We start from the raw sequence: 19880 nt of genomic DNA on the forward strand, positions 1-19880 counted from the left end.
TTTGCAACCCTGTATTGGTGTTGTCTTCTTTTGGCATGTCCATGTCTTGAATTGGCAGGCAGAAATCCAAAGGATTCAGTATTTGCCTGCATTGATCACTAAAGAGTGTGTTATACATCACACTCATTCCATGTGGCAAAGTGAATCCCTCATCCCGCATCTCTGTCCAGGATACATGTAAGGGCCTTGACTTTGTTTCCAGCATCCACTGTTCTTCTCCTCTCTTGCTCTACCATCGTTGAAGAGTTCTTGAAACCTCATGTCCAAGCACATCTGGTCAAGTCCTTTCTTGGGGAGCGTGGCTGGCAGCTGTGAAGAACGCCTGACAGATGACAAAAGGCAGCCTGTCTGGTCAGTTTAAAATTATAAAGAATTATTATAAGGGGTTGAATTAAGCTACATTTTGTTAGTAAAATTGATGTTCATAAAATGCCTGTGCCATTGACATTTAGTTACAGACACCTGCAATAATTGATACCTGGTTGGAGATTTATTTATTTATTTATTTTTCAAACTTATATGCCGCCACTCCCCTAGGGCTCGGAGCGGCTTACAAGAACCGGCTAAAATCAACAATTTAAAAAACATCTTAAAAACATCTTTAAAAACATCTTAAAAACATCCTAAAAGCACCTTTTCCCAATCGTGTGCATGATGGGCATGTTTGATACCTGTGACTGCAGAACATGAGTGAGGCACTACTGCCACATAGCGGTCATGATTTGAATGAATTCAAAACCAAAGGATGGTGCGGAGTGCATGTGGTTTATTTTTTAAAAAATCCAAAATTTATAAATTTCAGAATAAATTTAAAAGAAGGAATGTACATAATGAATGTAGAAGAAAATGAAACCGACAAATGCATCCACTCCCCTGAAAGCCTTTAAATGGATAGAAGAAAAAGTAGTCAAAATGGTCATAAATGCAGGGGGGGGGGGGTGTCCAAAATTCATGCCATAGTCATTTATTTGTTAAGTCAACCAAAAAGGTACAAAACTTTGCATACATTTTATGATCATTTGGCTAACATTGTAAAAGTATTCACACAATGATCTTGGTTCGCAGTTATACTTCTACAAAAGCACTATTACTAAACCTGATCTGAAGGTTCTTGTCAAACTGTAGGAAGAGTCACTCCAAATGGCAAAAGATGTTTGTTCATCATAGAATGTGCTTTTCCTCATATGTGCATCTTGCACATAGCATTGCTTTGGGTTGTTGTGAGTTTTCGGGCTGTATGGCCATGTTCCAGAAGCATTCTCTCCTGATGTTTCGCCCCCATCTATGGCAGGCATCCTCAGAGGTTGTGAGCTATAAACAAAACATTGCTTTGTTTTGTGATGGGCCACTGGGAAAGTAAATGCAGGCTTCTTTTTCAAGTCTGTTTGCTGAGGCAATCATCTATGAAGTAATCCTATTGTGTGAGACAAAGAAAATGTAACACCTTACATAAAACCACCATAGAATCATTGAATCATAGGGTTGGAAGAGACCTCACGGGCCATCCAGTCCAATCCCCTGCAAGAAGCAGGAAAATCTCATTCAAAGCACCCATCCAGCCTCTGCTTAAAGGGCTCTAAAGAAGGAGCCTCCACCACAACCTGGGGCAGAGAGTTCCACTGTTGAACAGCTCTCACAGTGAGGAAGTTCTTCCTAATGTTCAGGTGGAATCTCCTTTCCTGTAGTTTGAGGCCGTTGTTCCGCGTCCTAGTCTGCAGGGCAGCAGAAAACAAGCTTGCTCCCTCCTCCCTATGACTTTCCCTCACATATTTGTATATGGCCATCATGTCTCCTCTCAGTCTTCTCTTCTGCAGGCTAAACATGCCCAACTCTTTAAGCCGCTCCCCATACGGCTTAATTATTTTAGTCGCCCTTCTCTGGACATTTTCCAGCTTGTCAACATCTCCCTTCAACTGTGGTGCCCAGAATTGGACACAGTATTCCAGGTGTGGCCTGACCAAGGCAGAATAGAGGGGTAGCATGACTTCCCTGGATCTAGATGCTATACCCCTATTTATGCAGGCCAGAATCCCATTTGCTTTTTTCACCGCCGCATCACATTGTAGGCTCATGTTTAACTTGTTGTCCACAAGGACTCAAAGATCTTTTTCACACCTACTGCTGTCGAGCCAGGCGTCCCCCATTCTGTATTTTTGCATTTCATTTTTTCTGCCTAAGGGGAGTATCTTGCATTTGTCCCTGTCGAACTTCATTTTGTTAGTTTCAGCCCATCTCTCTAATCTGTCAAGATAGTTTTGAATTCTGCTCCTGTCTTCTGGAGCATTGGCTATCCCTCCCAGTTTGGTGTCATCTGCAAACTTGATGATCGTGCCTTCTAACCCTTCATCTAAGTCGTTAATAAAGATGTTGAACAGAACCGGGCCCAGGACGGAACCTTGCGGCACTCCACTCGTCACTTCTTTCCAAGATGACGACGACGCATTGGTGAGCACCCTTTGGGTTCATTCGCTTAAACAATTACAGATCCACCTAACCATAGTTTTGCCTAGCCCACATTTTACTAACTTGTTTGCCAGAAGGTCATGGGGAACTTTGTCGAAGGCCTTACTGAAATCCAGATAGGCTACATCCACAGCATTCCCCACATCTACCCAGCTTGTAACTCTATCGAAAAAAAGAGATCAGATTAGTCTGGCATGATTTGTTTTTGGTAAATCCGTGTTGACTATTAGCAATGAGCGCATTTGTTTCTAAGTGTTTGCAGACCACTTCCTTAATGATCTTTTCCAGAAACCTGGTATCGACGTGAGGCTGACCGGATGGTAATTGTTTGGGTCATCCTTTTCCCCCTTCTTGAAGATAGGGACCACACTTTCCCTCCTCCAATCTGCTGGGGCTTCTCCCATTCTCCAAGAACTCTCAAAAATGATTGCTAGTGGTTCCGAAATAACTTCCGCTAGTTCCTTCAATACTCTTGGGTGTAATTGATCCAGCCCTGGAGACTTAAATTCATTTAGAGTGGCCAGATATTCCTGGATGACTAGTTTCCCTATTTGGGGTTGGATTTCCCCCAATCCTTCATCCACTCCATGTTGCTGAGGTTGAGGACAAGTCTTACTATTATAATGTTGTATAATAGTACTATTTTAAGAACTAATATTTTTACTAATTATTTAAAAATCATGTTCTGGGTTCAGTTCTCACCTTAAACCAATCAGACTTCAAAAGTTTTTTATGTCTTTGCAAAGTTAATAAAACCCTAGAGATTCAATGAAATAGCAGTTTCAAGATACAAAAAACACATAACAACACAGAACCTGAAGTCTTGTTAGGAATTATAGTGAGAACTAAAGTATTCTCTGGTGGGTATCTAAAAGAAAGAAGTTCTTACCAACACCTGCAGACAACTAAAAAAAAGCCTAGGACAGCAGCTATTTTGGATTTTACCATACAATGCAGGCAAATCATGTGATTTCACTGCTTTTTATGGTATGGTATGAGGTTCTAACTACATCAAATGATCACCTTTTCCCATCACAACTTACTGTTACAGGGCACTGATTGTGTTAATTATGTAAATGCTACAAATACTATTACCATCTGTACACAAGCTAATGAAAAATTCAATAACTAAAAAATGGTGAAAAAGAAATATTCCTGCAGAGGATATTCTGTCATTATTATTCTATACCTTTCAAACTGTTTGTCAAAAAGCATCCTCTGATGAAAAACAAGTATCATTTAAAACAAGGATGAGATCCCCAGTTTCCTCAACCTTGTCATCTAACATCTCCAATTTAGAAACATCAAACAACACAACTCTCTCAAAAAAATAGATTTTATTTGCTACTAGCTTGGGTACCCGGCGATGCCCGGGTTATTTGAAAAGGTATTTCTTGTTTTTGGATGTTAGGTCATATCAGGTTGGTAATTTGCTTTTGTTTTTTATGACTGTTCCCATTTGAAAATGCATAAAGATGTTGGTGAACTACAGTTCCCAGAATCATGGTTCAATCCTCCCCAAACCCTTCCTGTATTCAACATAGGCCATGTTAGGTCTGTGTGCCAAGTTTGGACCAGATCCATAGCTGAGTTGAGTACCAGATAAGGGTGAACTACATATCCCAGAATTCAATGTCAATCATCCACAAACCCTGCCAGTATTCACAGTTGTCCATATTGGGTCTATGTGCCAAATACATTATCGGCTGGATTCAGTGCTCTTTGGATAAGGGTGAACTACACATCCCAGAATTCAAGGTCAATCACCCCCAAACCCCACCTGTATTCACAGTTGGCCATGTTGGGTCTGTGTACTAAGTTTGGTCCAGGTCCGATGTCAGCTGAGTTCAGTGCTTTCTGGATAAGGGTGAACTATAACTTCCAAAATCAAGGTCCATTTCCCCAAGCTCCTTGCAAATTCCCCTTACAACTGTTTTATACTACACTTCCTTCACTCCCATCTCTGCAATATTTCCATATGTCTAGGCAATTGCACTGAGTTATATATGTAACAGCACATGGAATATGAACCTCCATGTTTCTTTTATTGTGTTAATAAGCAACGGCGCTCCATGCAGTCATGCCGGCCACATGACCTTGGAGGTGTCTATGGACAACGCTGGCTCTTCGGCTTAAAAATGGAGATGAGCACCAACCCCCAGAGTCAGACATGACTGGACTTAACGTCAGGGGAAACCTTTACCTTTACCTCTGAAATAGACTGGACTTTGAATAAATAATTTTCTCTTGGGGTCACCACAAACCGGCTTCCAGATTTTCTTTTCTATATATATAAAAGAGTGATGGCATCAGGGCAGCGGAAAAAACAACAAAAGTACAGGCCCCCCAATCTAGAAATTTGACAACACAACCCATCATCCATGCCTCCAGGTTGATACAACAAAAAGAAAAGAAAAATAAAATCCTAATTAGAGGGAGAGCAATAATTTTTTTATCCAATTGCTGCCAGTTTAGAGGGCTAATCTCTGCCCACTTGGTTGCCTAGCAACCAAGGGACAGCCAGGTTTCAGTTCGGGGACAGGCAGATTTAGGCCTCACTTAGGTTTCTTCCACAGATTATCTAATTTGCACTGGATTATATGGCAGTGTAGACTCAAGGCCCTTCCACACAGCTATATAACCCATTTAGAATCTTATATTATCTGCTTGGCACTGGATTATCTTGACTCCACACTGCCATATAATCCACTTCAGTGTGCATTTTATACAGCTGTGAAGAAGGGGCCTCATATAATCCAGTTCTAAGCAGATAATATAAGATTATCAGTATACAGTAGACTCTCACTTATCCAACATAAACAGGCCGGCAGGATAAGTGAATATGTTGGATAATAAGAAGGGATTCAGGAAAAGCTGATTAAACATCAAATTAGGTAATCGTTATACAAATTAAGCACCAAAACATCATGTTATACAACAAATTTGACAGAAGTAGTTCCATGCGAAGTAATGCTATGTAATAATTACTGTACTGTATTTACAAATTTACCACTAAAATATCACAATGAATTTAAAACACTGACTACAAAAACATTGATTATGAAAAGGCAGACTGCGTTGGATAATCCAGAACATTGTATAAGCGAATGTTGGATAAGTGAGATTCTTCTTTAATATGAAATAATTACTGGGATAGAATAATGCAGAACAATATAATTTCTAAAACCAGGACAGTAAATAAACGGGGGAATTCTAGACAGGAAACAATCTCGGACCAGCTAACACCTCCCAACCAAGTATTCCCATCATCAAAGTCTGGCAAATCCTCTGTTTTCTCAGGGCCACAGACAGTAGAAGCACATAAAATATTGCAAACACCACCACTCTGAAAACAAGGGAATTCCAGACAGGAAACAATCAGGGCCAGCTAACACCTCCCAACAAAAAATTCACTCAGGGAGAAAACAGCCAGGCTTTAAAGCTGCAAGGCCATTACATCCTAATCATTTTTCCTAATTGCAGCATTCATACTTGCCTCTAACAGACAAAAAAAAAAACAATCAGAAATATTGTATATTCACAACCTTTAGGAAATAATATCCCCTGATGGTTAAAGCGCTGAGCTGCTGAACTTCTGGACCAAAAGGCCGCAGGTTTGAATTGGGAGAGCGGAGAGAGCCCCCACTGTTAGCCCCAGCTTCTGCCAACCCAGAAGTTCAAAAACATGCAAATGTGAGTGCATCAATAGGTACTGCTCCGGCGGGAAGGTAATGCCGCTCCATGCAGTCATCCCACATGACCTTGGAGGAGTCTACGGACAACGCTGGCTCTTCGGCTTAGAAATGGAGATGAGCACCAACCCCCAGAGTCAGACATTTCTGGACTTAATGTCAGGAGAAAACCTTTACCCTTGACCTTAACTACCACCAATTCCTCAATACTTTATTTCCCATACCACCATACTTCGCCACAGCAACGCGTGGCCGGGCACAGCTAGTATGCCTATAAAATAGCAGTAGTAATCCACCTCAGAAGGACTATTCCAAGGAAGAATGAACAAGAGTTTTGAAGCTGTTTTGCAAACAGATGAGCCACAGAAGTCTAGGCTGTTTGGATTTTTAAGAGAAAAAACAAAGCATTCTTATGCAAGGCCAAAGGGAAGCAAACCAAAGATGAAGCAATGCGAGCTGAGACTTGCATTGGTTAAGTCAGGAAGGTGTTACTCAAGAGGTAAGATATAACTGAGTTGTTTTCCATGCAACATTTTAACATTTTGCATAGATGAGAAGACATACAGGTGACTCCTCTATTATTCATGGAGGTAGGTAAAGGTAAAGGTTTCCCCTGACATTAAGTCCAGTCGTGTCCGACTCTGGGGGTTGGTGCTCATCTCCATTTCTAAGCCGAAGAGTCGGCATTGTCTGTAGACACCTCCAAGGTCATGTGGCAGGCATGACTGCATGAAGTGCCGTTACCTTCCCGCCAGAGCGGTACCTATTGATCTACTCACATTTGCATGTTTTCGAACTGCTAGGTTGGCAGAAGCTGGGGCTAATAACGGGAGCTTACTCCGCTCCCCGGATTCGAACCACCAACCTTTCGTTCAGTCAGCAAGTTCAGCAGCTCAGTGGTTCCATCCGCTGTGCTACCAGGGGCTCCAGTTATTCATGGAACAAATACAAATTTATGTTTATTTATGGGTGGGCACACAGATCTTTAGTCTTCCAAAGGTATTGAATCTCTTGAGCAATTTCAATCTCCCTCAACATAGCAACACTTTAGAACTAGAGCTTGTATCAGCCTTCCCAAGTACCCAAATGGATAGATGAAGACTCAGTGTTGTCCCACCCTTCCATTTCCATTTAAAGGTTTTCAGCTGAGTTACCAAATCTCTTCTATGGATTGTACACTGTAATGGGAGAGAACATTCAAAGTAAGTGGTGCAAGATCCCTTCCCACTCTCTCTCCCTATAAAGTGCTGGATGGGCCCCTAGAGACCTATCAGGAAAGGTGGAACCTGGTAGGTGTTAGTTGCTGTTGTATGCCTTCCATTCATTTCTGATTCATCCTTAACTTATCACAGAGTTTTCTTGCCAAGATTTAATCTGAAACTAAGAGTGCAACTTGCTCAAGCCCTGATCTCCAGAGATGTAGTCCAATGCTCAAACCACTCCACCACACAGGATATTAATATTGGAAACCTTGACTTACGCTCAACTTCTGTTGTTGTGTGCCTTGAATTTGCAATGCGTGTCTTTCCAATGTATTGCAATCCTAAAGTAAACCTACTGAATATAGGTAAATAAGGGGTGAGAATCTTGGCCACATGCAATCCTTTGGGATCCTGTACAACCCACACACCCTGGAACAACACTCCCTAACACCCCATTACTTTTTATTTTGGCCAAAAATGGTTCAGAGTATCATAAAACAGCAAAATATGTGGCCTTCTGGGACTCCAGAACTGGAGAACAGCATGCCAACCACTTGTGTAAATTGCAGTAAGCCCTCAGGGACCTCATTCCTAGGGACCAAAACCTGGTGGCAACTTCTGTCAATGCATTTGGTGGAGCAGTTCTCCGTGTTTTAAAAACGTTTGCCCACAATTCTTTAAGTACATCTGGAGCTTCTGGGAGTTATACTCCTACACATTTCTCTGTTCTAATCATTCAGAAAACTAGAGTTCAAGCACATGATTATATACTATGGACACTCCTTGTGTTTCTTGCACAGCTAAATCTTTATTTGCTAAATAATTGCAGTTTAGACAGTAAGTTGTCCACTCACTGCAAGGATGCCCCATCAGGTTTCTTGGAGGCAGTACTGGATTCCCCAGAAACTGCAGACCCAGATGAGCCAACAGCTGCTGGTGCCATCGGAACAGCACCTGGTTGCCCCAGGGGGGCACGGGCAGCACCCATGTGGTATCCTCTGTGGGAGCGCTTGGAGGAGCAGTAACAGCCCAAGACAGAGACCAGGACAATGACCAAAGAAGCAACAATTATCACCAGGGTGGCAGTGGAAAAAGGGAGATTGATACCTGTTAGGGAAAGAAGACAAAGGATGAAAAGTGAACAGCTATGCATAGGAAAGATCCAGAATGGCGGATTTATGCTTTAAAGCTGGAAGCGCTTTTAGACTGTTGGATGAAGTTTCTGGAGAACGTGGAGGACAATAATGCTCAGAATTCCCCAACTAGCATGGCTACTGGAACTCTGGAAGTTGTCGTCAGCCTCTCATAGTTATCTAGGCCCATCCTGGCAATCTGACCATTGATAGTTGAATTTTACTCGATAGAGTAGTACTGAAACTGCTTTTAATTCTTAACAAGTATGTTTGCTTTAATAGTAATTATGTTTATGTTTTTAGTACGGTTGTGTAGTATGTTTTCTGTGTTGATATTGAATGCTTTACCTATGTTGGAAAATGCCCTGAGTCCCTTCGGGGAGATAGAGCAATATACAAATAAATTTGTGTTGTTGTTGTTGTTGTTGTTGTTGTCTTTTTATTTTTTAGCTCCCCCGAGTTCTAACTTTTGCTGGAAAAGTGTACTTCAAGTAGTTTCATATTATAAGACTAAAATAAAAAAGGTAAAGGTTTCCCCTTTATGTCATGTCTGACTCTGGGGTTGGTGCTCATCTCCATTTCTAAGCCGAAGAGCCGGCGTTGTCCGTAGACACCTCCAAGGTCATGTGGCCGGCATGACTGCATGGAGAGCCGTTACCTTCCCGCCGGAGCGGTACCTATTGATCTACTCACATTGGCATGTTTTCGAACTGCTAGGTTGGCAGAAGCTGGAGCAACAGTGGGTGCTCACTCCGCTCCCGGGATTTGAACCTGGGACCTTTCAGTCTGCAAGTTCAGCAGCTCAGTGCTTTAATACACTGATAAATCATATTAACAATAAATCATATTTATTGTTCTATATATATACCAGTCTCTATTATTGCTGCTCAACAAGCGCAGGTGCTAGAAATTTGGTTTATTGGTACCTTAACAAGAAACAGTTTTGTCTGCACTGAAGACTTTATTTGCTTTTCATAAAGGTAGAAGCTTGCAGCGCCAGTTTCAGTTTGTTTTAATGCATATGTGTACGCTTAGGGCACCCCACATCACCATATTTTCCTATTAGGTTTTAGGAAACCAGCCATAATTTTATGGTCTTTCACAGAGGAAAGAATACAGGGAACTACTGAGTAGTTTATAATTTCAGTGCCAGATATAAAGTCTCATCTGCATCACTTATTCCCAGACACAGAAGTATGGAGGCAACCCAGGACTTTGTCCCTGGAGTTTCAAATTGGTTTAACTGCAAAGCTATAACCTGATTAAGAAAGTCTGTCACCTCGTGACTGAAGATAGCACAGTAGACTTCATGGGCGCATTGGCTAAAATACTGCACCTACTAGCACAGCATAGTAGGTGCAGGCATACATTTTGTTACACTGTTATAGAAGATTATTTGAAACCACCTCGGGAGGAATGTTATTTATCCTTCAAAGGTGGCTTATACATATTTTAGATAAACATAATGGATTCTGGGCCTCTCACCAGATGAGTCTTCCTTCACTCCTTCTCTCATGATAATATTCACTACTTGGTTAGCTGATATCCTGGCATCACGCGGTGTCTTAGATGTCACAGAAGTAGCCACAAAAGGATCATGTTCAGAGGTACTGGAGGCATTCAGCATGGAGGAGTTCACCTGCTCTGTTTTCAGTTCAATTGGACCAAGCTTGATATCTGTTTCTCCAAACAGCCCTACAAAAAGGCAGCAGAGTGTCAAGCTTGAGCTGGCCAAGAACCTATAGCAGTTTGAAGAAAGAACAAAATGATGCAGCATTTCCACCCTTTTCCCATTCCAGGTATGGGTTCAACTAGACTCATAGCTGAATCTTTATCCAAGACTGGTGGAGTGATAGTCATCAGAAATGCCATATCAGCATTTCTGCTCTACACTTTTAAGCCAACCTTCTGAGGTGCAGTGAAGAAGAGGCTAATATACCCAACTAGCTTAAGGGGGTGTAGTGTAGAAATGCATAGCTTATACTCCAAATGGTGCCCCTCCAGCTTATCCTCACTGTTATGTACCTTCTGCCATCTAAAGCAATTGTATCACTTTGCTTTATAGTAGTTAAGACTGCTGAATCTAAATCTGTTTCCTCTTAAATGTAATTTATTTAATGTAGAATTGAAAGACATAGCTGTATTAGTGTGGAATATCTGTATGCCAAGGGATCTTGTAGCACTTTAGAGACTGATAGAATGAAGTAGGAAGTAAATGTTTTCATAGATTAAGTCTGAGTAAATAGAATAAGTTTTCATAGACTAACTCTATCAACTTCAAACTCATCATATGTGCCATTGGAATCACCACAGATTGTGGTGAATCTGGCAGTGCCTGGCGTGGGGAACCCATCACCCCATGCTCTGCGTCGCCCGACTTACCCGAGGCCCCATCCCACGGGGGGGAAACATCTGCTGGCCAGCTTCCTCCCATTGATCCCATACAACATGGGAAACCTAAGGTAAGAGAAGCTAGCACTGCCAAGTAGGCTACAACTTAGTAGTTGCTTCTCTTTAGTTATAAAATGAAGACCATGTTGATGAATTGCATTATGTAACAAAATTTGAAAAATGTTCTGTTCCTGGTTTGAAAGTGTTAGTTAGTTCCTATTTAATTGTGTGGTACTTACTTTGAAAGTAGTTGTTATACTCCAGAAGCTTCGTTTTTGTGGTTGCCACAAACTACTGTATTGAAGTACTTGAGAAGCTATGAGATATTCATTGAAAAGGTAGAGCAAAATGTGTGGCAGAATATTCCTCAAAAACAAAGTTTTTGTAGTTCAATAAACTTTTTCATGTTTTTATGATAGAACTAATTAGGAAATGGCATTTATAATTCAGGAACAAAAATCGTGTTACATAGTGTTATTTTCCTGAATCAGGAATGAAGAAAAGTAGACTCAGTGGAGCGGGGGCAGCTCCATCCAACTGTTGTTTCTCCTTAAGTCCGATAATTTCACTATTGGTATCATGATTAAATGCCAGAAATTCTATTCTTATTAGCCTTCAAGGGAGGGGTGCTTTAGGAGAGGAACCTAGCTGCAGGCACTTGCATGTCAGCAGTTCTATTGCCCTGTATTGACAAGCAGGTACCCAAGCCAAAGGATTATTCTGTCAGGTCCACTGTACAAAGAGCAAGTTCACCTTTCTTCTCGTGGTGCCCCCTCTTTCTCCTCCTCCTCCTCCTGCCATTACAGCCACTACGAGATGCACAACAGGAACAATCTGCTCCTTCATGCGAGCTCCAAGTTGCAGTTGACCGATCATAGGAGCATGCCTTGTTGAGATGGTTTGTAGCACTGGTGGACACGGCCTTCAAGTGACATATGAGGTAAATCTAAAGAATCCAAGTACATGTCACATTAGAGTGGCTGCCCAGAGTTCACCTCTTCAGAGCAAGATGGAAGTGCCAACAATCCACTGGCCAAGCACAGAGACCAACTTCCAACCTAGACCAAGGCCATTTGCTATTGCAGACATATCATTAAAGGCCTTCTAGAGATGGATGTGAGGAAAAGAGATCAATTTTAAGTGAGACCTAAACAAGCAACTTGAAAGCCCTAAACTCTTCAGATGAGATGTCACCACCTATATTGATGCTATTACATTTTCCATCTGTTAACAGTAATTATCTGTAAATCAAGTTTATATAGCATTGGTCCCATTTATTTCTATTAGTTTAGCTTCCATTTCTGTCTTTGCTCACCTGGTTATTGGAGACCCCAGTGAAAGTGAAGGTGTCTAGCTGAAAGCGGAGGATCCCATCTACTCGTGTGGCAAGGAAGCGGGAGCTACTTTGCTGTCCATCCACAAAGCACCTACAGACAGGAAGGACAGGAAGCATGTGGTTTTAAGGCTCCTGTCCACTTATGATGAAGGCATGAATTTCATAGGGTTTTCTTAGGCAAGGAATATTCAAGAGGTGGTTTTGCCAATTCCTTCCTCTGAAATATAACCTAGAGCACCTGGTATTCACTGGTGGTCACTCATCTGTGTACTAACCACAACTGACTCTGCTTAGCTTCTAAAATCAGAAAGAATCTGGTGCCTTTAGGTAAGATGAAGGACATATTTACTAGTCTGGATTATCAGTACCACACCCATAACTCTGCCTGGCATCTGGACAAGGGACAGGAATTGTGTAAAGTTCTAGATGTCATTAAACTACCATTTGCAGTGTTCTTCACCATTGGTAATGCTGGGAATTGCAGCCCAACAATGCCTGGAGGGGCACAAAAATTTCTCTCCAGACTTGGACACTATTTATTTTATCACTTTGTTCCGTTATCAAATAGCTCTTACCATGTGGGACCTCATATGGAAAAAAAGGACTAGCTCCCATCCTCACCTACTCAGCCCCTTTCCGAGAATGAGAGCCCATTGCCTCTTTTCTTCCAGCAGGACCTCTTTTGGTTTGAACACATCTGGTAGGAAAGTAACTCAGAGAAAGAGAGAGGAGTTCACTCCAATCCTGCTCCATAGCATCCTTTATGTATCTACCATATCTCAAAATAAATTCAGCACCTCAGACATCATTTTTAAAATTCAGATTAAAATGAAATGGATACACGACATATTGACATGGATGCCATCAACCGAGCTAGTTGCCATTTACCTCAGAGGAAACTGGTTCATGAGCCCTTCACTCAAGTTTCCATTTTAATGATCTCACGTCTATGTAAACAGCTCTGGCTCTGTTCCTCAAGTTCCAGAGCTAAGCCTGCATTTCTAGGTTCCCTTGCCCATGATACCTATAGTTCTCCACCAGCCCAAGGACCTCACCCATGGTTTGTGATGACTTCATATTTCACAGAGGACTCTGCACTGGGACGGGCCACACATTCATCCACATAGACCTTCAGAGGCACATGGCTCCCCTTTTTAACAGATGCTTGGATGTTGATTTGATCCCCAAGGTAGTAAACAGGGTCAGGCATGGGTAGCGACCAGGAACCTAAGAGACAGAATAGAAAGACATTAGTATCTGCATATATTAATGCGTAGAAACAATACAGCATAGCAGTCACAAAGTTTTATTACTGATTCCCAAGAACACAGACAGTTATCTTGCTAGTTTTTCTCCTTGTTTTTGGCGGGAGAAGGAGAAAGGTTAATAATGTTATATTTAGTGATCTTGACTATGAATAAGGCAATTTCCCCTTGCTGCTGTCTTCATTGCCCTTTTGGTTAAACAGCCCTCTTTGGCTCAATCCACCTGTCTAGAGAGGACTGTAGTTTGCTGGTCCTCAGACAGCTTACTTTCTTATAAGAGACGCACAAAAAGGGCAACAAGGTTCGGGTGCTTCAGGCTTGTCAGTGGAGCCTCAACTAGAATGTGGATCCTGCCAAGCACTCTATGATGCCAGCGCCCATGGCTGCCCTGTTTTTATCTATGATAAAGATTCAAATGAGAAGTTTAAAAATAGATTAGCTAGAACTAGATCAGCAAAGTAATTACAGGATAAATAGCTTCTGACTCACAGACTGTGTTCCCATAAATGTGTGGACGGCATGACGGTATTGATACACTCTGTGGATGGTATTTATACACTCCGATTCCCATTATGGGCTTCTTTTTAAGGCACTAGCCATTTATTTTCTTCATAGCCATTTTGATAGCCTCCTTACTTTTTGAGGTAATAATGGGGAAATAGACAGGTCTGAAAGCAGTTCCAGATCAGCATGTCTTCTTATGCCGTCCACATATTTATGAGAACACAGTCAGTCCCCACTAGTCTAATGCAGTGATTGATTGCCAAGTTTTGCTCTTCCAAACCTTTTGGACCTCAACTTCCGAGAGCCCCAGTCAGCTTGCTCAACAGTCAGGAATTCTGGGAGTTGAAGTCCAAAACATTTGGAACAGCAAAGTTTGGGAAACACTGGTCTTAACAGTTTTTTAAAAACTGACAAAATTGAATACCTAATAATGTGGGTAAAATAATTAAATATTACAAGCAGATTTGTTTTTGTGTCAGGAGCGACTTGAGAAACTGCAAGTCACTTCTGGTGTGAGAGAATTGGCCGTCTGCAAGGATGTCACCCAGGGGACACCCAGATGTTTTGTTGTTTTTACCATCCTTGTGGGAGGCTTCTCTTATGTCCCCACATGGAGCTGGAGCTGACAGAGGGTTGGATTCGAACTGGCAACCTTCAGGTCAGCAACCCAACCTTCAACTTAGCAGTCCTGCCAGCACAAGGGTTTAACCCACTGCACCATCGGGGGCTCCTATTACAAGCAGATAATCATCTTTCAAAGCTTGAACATATACTACCTCCATAGACAAAGTTTTTTCAGGTTGATCATCCCTAAAATGTATTTATTATAGCTTTCTGTAAATGGGTTTCTGCAACTTAATAGACTCACTGTCATAGACTTCCAGGGCAAAGTCCAAGCGCTGTCTGTCCACCACAGTGGAAGTGAAGGGGACCCAAGTGGGCTTAAGTCCAAGTGAAGAGACATTCCACGACCTAGAATAAAGACCACAACACATCTTAGATTTGATTTCCTCCCACACGAGAATCTCATGGGATTGTATTCTTGGTTACCATAGTGAACTCATAGGATTATACTGCATTTTATGCAATTGTTGTGAACTCTAGTGTAATGAAAACCAGCTGTGCCATCTTGTGAATTTCATGCCATATTTTCCAGCAGAAAAATGAAAATTTTAATGGTAGAAATGGCAACAGCAGCAGGCGGTGAAGGAAAATCCATCATCCCCAGCCGTTGCTAATTTACTAGCCTGTTCCAGAAGACAGGCTTTTGGATTCTAGGCCAACACACTTTATCAGAAATTAATATTATTAATCTATTATTAAGTTACATCACAGAGCTGGGAGCACTTCTAGAACAATGGTTCTCAACCTGTGGGTCCCCAGATGTTTTGGCCTTCAATTTCCAGAAATCCTAACAGTTGGTAAACTGGCTGGGATTTCTGGGAGTTGTAGGCCAAAACACCTGGGGATCCACAGGTTGAGAACCACTGGACGGGAAACTGAGATTGTTCTCTCATGATCAGAATTCTCCTCTTTTCAGAGTCAGGACTTACCTGGGGTAGAAACAGTCTATGGGATGAGAGAAGCCACTGGACCGGATCACCCCATTTGCAGCTGAAGGTACATAGTGGAGAATATTTCTATAGTGAATGCTATCTGGCAGAATCTAAAAACCAGATAAAAGTTCATTTGAGGCTGGTTTTAATGACTTTTGCTTTTGCTTCAATTGAAGAGTTATATACATGTGCTTCTAGTCTTTTGGCTATGGGTGCTCAAAGCAAACTTCAGAGAACAGATCAGTGAATCCCGCCTATTTTCATAGCAAACTTCTTTAACTAATAACCTTTCCATAGTCCCATCTTTTACTCTATAGCTAGTTTATTGAGATGCTGATATTTTGAAAAAGATTTTACAACACGTTGAGGTGGGGTAAACAGAAATCAAAGGGGTTGTAGGGTATATCTGCACTGTAGAAATAATGCACTTTGACATACAGTAGAGTCTCACTTATCCAACATAAACAGGCCAGCAGAACATTGGATAAGCAAAAATGTTGGATAATTAGGAGGGATTAAGGAAAAGCCTATTAAATGTCAAAATATATTATGATTTTACAAATTAAGCACCAAAGCATCATGTTTTACAGCAAATCGACAGAAAAAGCAGTTCAATACATGGTAACATTAGGTAGTAATTACTGTATTTACAAATTTAGCACCAAAACATCGCAATATATTGAAAACATTGACTACAAAAACACTGACTACTAAAAGGCAGACTTCATTGGATAATCCAGAACGTTGGATAAGCGAAGGTTGGATAAGTGAGACTCTACTGTAACTTTAACTCTCATGCCTCAATGCTATAGTTTGGCAAGTCACCAGAACTCTTTGGCAGAGGCGGCTAAATGCCTTCTTAAACTATAACTCCCATGACCCCATAGCATTGAGCCATGACAGTTAACGTGGTGTCAAACTGCATTATTTCTACAGTGTACATGCACCCATAGACTTCCCCTCAAATTGCCATGTCCATAACTAGAGAAAAAGGTGTTTCCCCACTCTAGTTTTCAGTATCTTTTGTATCCAAATTCAGATTCTCTTCTCAGCTACTACTCAGATGGTTCACAAAAATTGTTCATTTTCTTACTTTTCTTGTGGCCCCGCATGCAAAGAGAGGGTATTCCAGCAGTAGTACATTTGTGTGCACAGCAGTCACCGCACAGCCAGTTCCGAGGGTCAGTTCATCAGCATCAACCACCACGCCAGAACCAAAGAGAGCCACTGGCACAGCAATTGTTAGGTGTGAACTTCCACATGACACAGACACTGCAGGGTACACAATAATGATTCAGCCAAGAATAGCAGAACGTCAACATTTATAATCATCATTTGTTGTTTAGGGTGTCTTGACGTCATTTCTGATTTATGACAGCCCAAGGGCAAACCTATAATGTGATTGATAGTGTACAGTATTGTGAGGGAATATGAAATAAAGACCCCATATTGCGATGAGTTCACTGGAAAGGGTTGCTATGGTGACAGCTGCTTGGCTATGCCAGCCAATATTCTGGTTGGTTGCTGCCTCTGGCTTGGCAGAGGCAGACCAACGGTTTTTCTAACAGAAATGCTGGACCATTCCAACAACTATCATGTCAGACTACACAGAGAAGCCATTGAAATCCACAAGCATGTGGACAACTTCAACAGAAAGGAAGAAACCATGAAAATGAACAAAATCTGGCCACCAGTATTAAAAAACTCTAATATCAAAACAGTAGATGGGAACCAACACTCTGAGGGCAGAGGACAGCTAATGACTGAACAAAGGATGCCCCCAGGCAAGAGACAAAACCTTTCCAATGCTAATTAGGGTGATCAACTGAAACATTAATGCTGGCTTCCCAGTGACAAAGGACTCTTGCCACACCCTGGACTCTACACAGATATATATTCTTTCCTTTCCTTACTTAGTTTATCCATACCTCACAACCTCTGAGGATGCCTGCCATAGATGTGGGTGAAACGTCAGGAGAGAATACTTCTGAAACATGGCCACACAGCCCGAAATACATACAACATCCCTGTGATCCCGGCCATGAAAGCCTTCGACAACACAACGTTTTTTCTAACTGACATTATAATTTATATTTTTCTCTTCTGAAGAATGGAAGAAAGAAGCTGATAGGAATTTTTGGTCAGGAATGTAATGGCTGTCGTGCTCTCCGAAGTTTGACTATTTAAAGAGGAGATGAGGCATATTTAAAAGGACTGTTACATATTGTTGCCCTATATATGTGTTTGAACTCTTGAACTTGAATAAAGATACTGTTACTGTTTTATTCAAGCCTATGTGACAGCCTTATTACACAGCAGAGTTTATTTGGATTTAAAGACAGTGATAAAGCTTCCATTTACATATTTATTTTTATTTTACATAACCACGCCACAAGTATGACTTAGTCAAGCCTCGCCCCAGTGCGTTTCCATGGCCAAGTGGGGAATTGGACCCTAGACTCCAGAGTCATTGTCCAACACTTAAACTACTACAACATGCTGGCTCTAGCATTAGCATACGTCTCTGCACTGTGTAGAGATAGTTCTTCACCATGTTATTGGAAATGTATAGGGGCTAACAACAGTCCTGTTTCATGAGACTAATGAGTTCCATTTGGTCCAGGATCCTATTTTTCATGCTGTTTTGTGGTTTTTCAATAAACTCTAAAATAATATTATAAATCATAAAAAAATAAAATTTACAGCCTAAGGAAGGGAGGGAGAAGCCAAAGGGAGAGAAAAGGAGCCCAAGCGGCAACAGGAGGAGGAGGAGGCGATTTATCAACACATGATTGGTTGATAAAGACTTAAAATAGTGTATAACTACTAAAATAATGTATAAATATTAAAATATAGTGTCCCTATTTTGTGGATTTTCACTTATTGCGGGTGGTCCTGGAACGTAACCCACGCAATAAGGGCAGGATATTAATATCTTAACAAAAATAAAATCAAATAGAAAATAGTTGACCCTAGTGAGAAATTACTGATTCATAGTGCCGTTCTCCTAATTAATAGCTACCTACCATTTGTGTCTGTTTTGAAAAATACATGCTAGGCAGCAGAATAAAAAGGAAGTGTAGTTTTCTACTAACTGAAGATGGCTAACTAACAGCTGTAAACGATTAGCCCTCCAACTCTTAGGAGTTACTGCCCAATCTTTCTCCAATGGCACCACCTATGGGAGAACCTTTGATAATACAGTTCAGAGAATACAACATTTCTTGATTTCTGCCTCACAGGGGATCCAGGAATTTGCCTTCATATTGGAGCCACAGTCAAATAAAGGGCTGGCATGAACCAGAATTGTCATTTGTTTGTCCTGAGTGCCTTTAGTCCTTGGAGCAATTATCTGTCTGTTTCTCATTTAGTAAAATATAATTTCATCTTCCACAACTTGCCGTGTCCCCACTCCCCAAAGTATTGAATTGCAACCCACATTAACTAAGGGAGTTTTAATCCAAGACATCATGAGTATTCTGCCATATTGCCCGGAGACTGTGGAAGTTGCAGTTCTATACATCTGGAGGTTGTCAGACTGGGGAAAGAAGGATATAATTTAATTAAGCCTATTTCATATCTTTGACATGTTTGTTTGACTTTGAAGTTTAGCTCCATCCCCTGCTGCTTTCAGAGCTGCGGGAAAGGTATCTTTGGATTACATCTTCCAGAATCCCAATGCTGGCTAGAGAGTTCTTGCAGTGAAAAATAACCTTCCCAAACTCTGTCTCTTTTTTCTATTTTTTACAATTGCACCCCCCCAAAAAGGGAGACAATCATGTATTGCAAAAAAAAAAAAAAAAAGCTGTTCCCTGTTTTCACCTTTTACTTATTTCTAATTATTCTATGGCAGGTTCTCTCAATTATCTTTTTCCCAATGGACAAATCCAACTTCCCAAATGAGGAAGATAAATTTCAAGAAGGAACTGACATACAACTCTGGATGGAAGTTAAGAAGTCAGAAGTAATGGTAAAGTTTACCATTAATAAATGCTTTAAATTGTTTTGCAATAACCTTGTGCTCTGAACGGTTTCTTAACAAAGAGCATTTCCTTCCAAAACAGGAAAGAACTGACAAAATATTTAAAAGTCAAAGTACATTATTAGGTTAGTACACAAACAAATCCCCAGAATAATTTAATAACTGCCAGTTAATCTTTCCACAACAGGGACGTTTTACTGTGCTTCTTCCTGCATTTACTTACCTGAGGTGTTTTGAGTAGAAACACCAGTAATGAGAAGGAATAAAGCCCATATCCTTAGATCTATCTTCATCACTTTCAGCTCCTATTCAATTATTTAATCAGGTGGGAACTGGATTCCTCAGGCGCTCATGGG

At 41.1% G+C, this 19880-nt stretch overlaps 1 protein-coding gene across 1 annotated transcript; it reads right to left on the reverse strand.

Annotated features, from left to right (window-relative positions):
- Nucleotides 1-8140: 8140 nt before the first annotated feature.
- Nucleotides 8141-19871, reverse strand: oosp3 (oocyte secreted protein family member 3). Its single transcript, XM_008110670.3, has 9 exons — nucleotides 19748-19871; nucleotides 16636-16814; nucleotides 15540-15652; nucleotides 14855-14958; nucleotides 13273-13444; nucleotides 12197-12308; nucleotides 11635-11827; nucleotides 9976-10185; nucleotides 8141-8464 (listed from the first exon to the last, which is right to left on the reverse strand). The coding sequence occupies exons 1-9, from the start codon at nucleotides 19815-19817 to the stop codon at nucleotides 8208-8210; spliced, it is 1410 nt and encodes a 469-aa protein (XP_008108877.1). The 5' UTR covers nucleotides 19818-19871; the 3' UTR covers nucleotides 8141-8207.
- Between the last annotated feature and the right edge of the window lie 9 nt (nucleotides 19872-19880).

Source organism: Anolis carolinensis, chromosome 1 (genome assembly GCF_035594765.1).
Source record: "Anolis carolinensis isolate JA03-04 chromosome 1, rAnoCar3.1.pri, whole genome shotgun sequence".
NCBI classification, from domain to species: Eukaryota; Metazoa; Chordata; class Lepidosauria; order Squamata; family Dactyloidae; genus Anolis; species Anolis carolinensis.

Excerpts from the sequence above, each read along its gene's own strand:
- oosp3 (XM_008110670.3), bottom strand. The coding sequence starts at position 19,817 with ATGAAGATAGATCTAAGGATATGGGCTTTATTCCTTCTCATTACTGGT. Across the intron at positions 16,815-19,747 it reads TTCTACTCAAAACACCTCAG|TGTCTGTGTCATGTGGAAGT; the intron begins GTAAGTAAATGC and ends TGTACCCTGCAG. Across the intron at positions 12,309-13,272 it reads GAAGTCATCACAAACCATGG|GTGCTTTGTGGATGGACAGC; the intron begins GTGAGGTCCTTG and ends TCCTGTCTGTAG.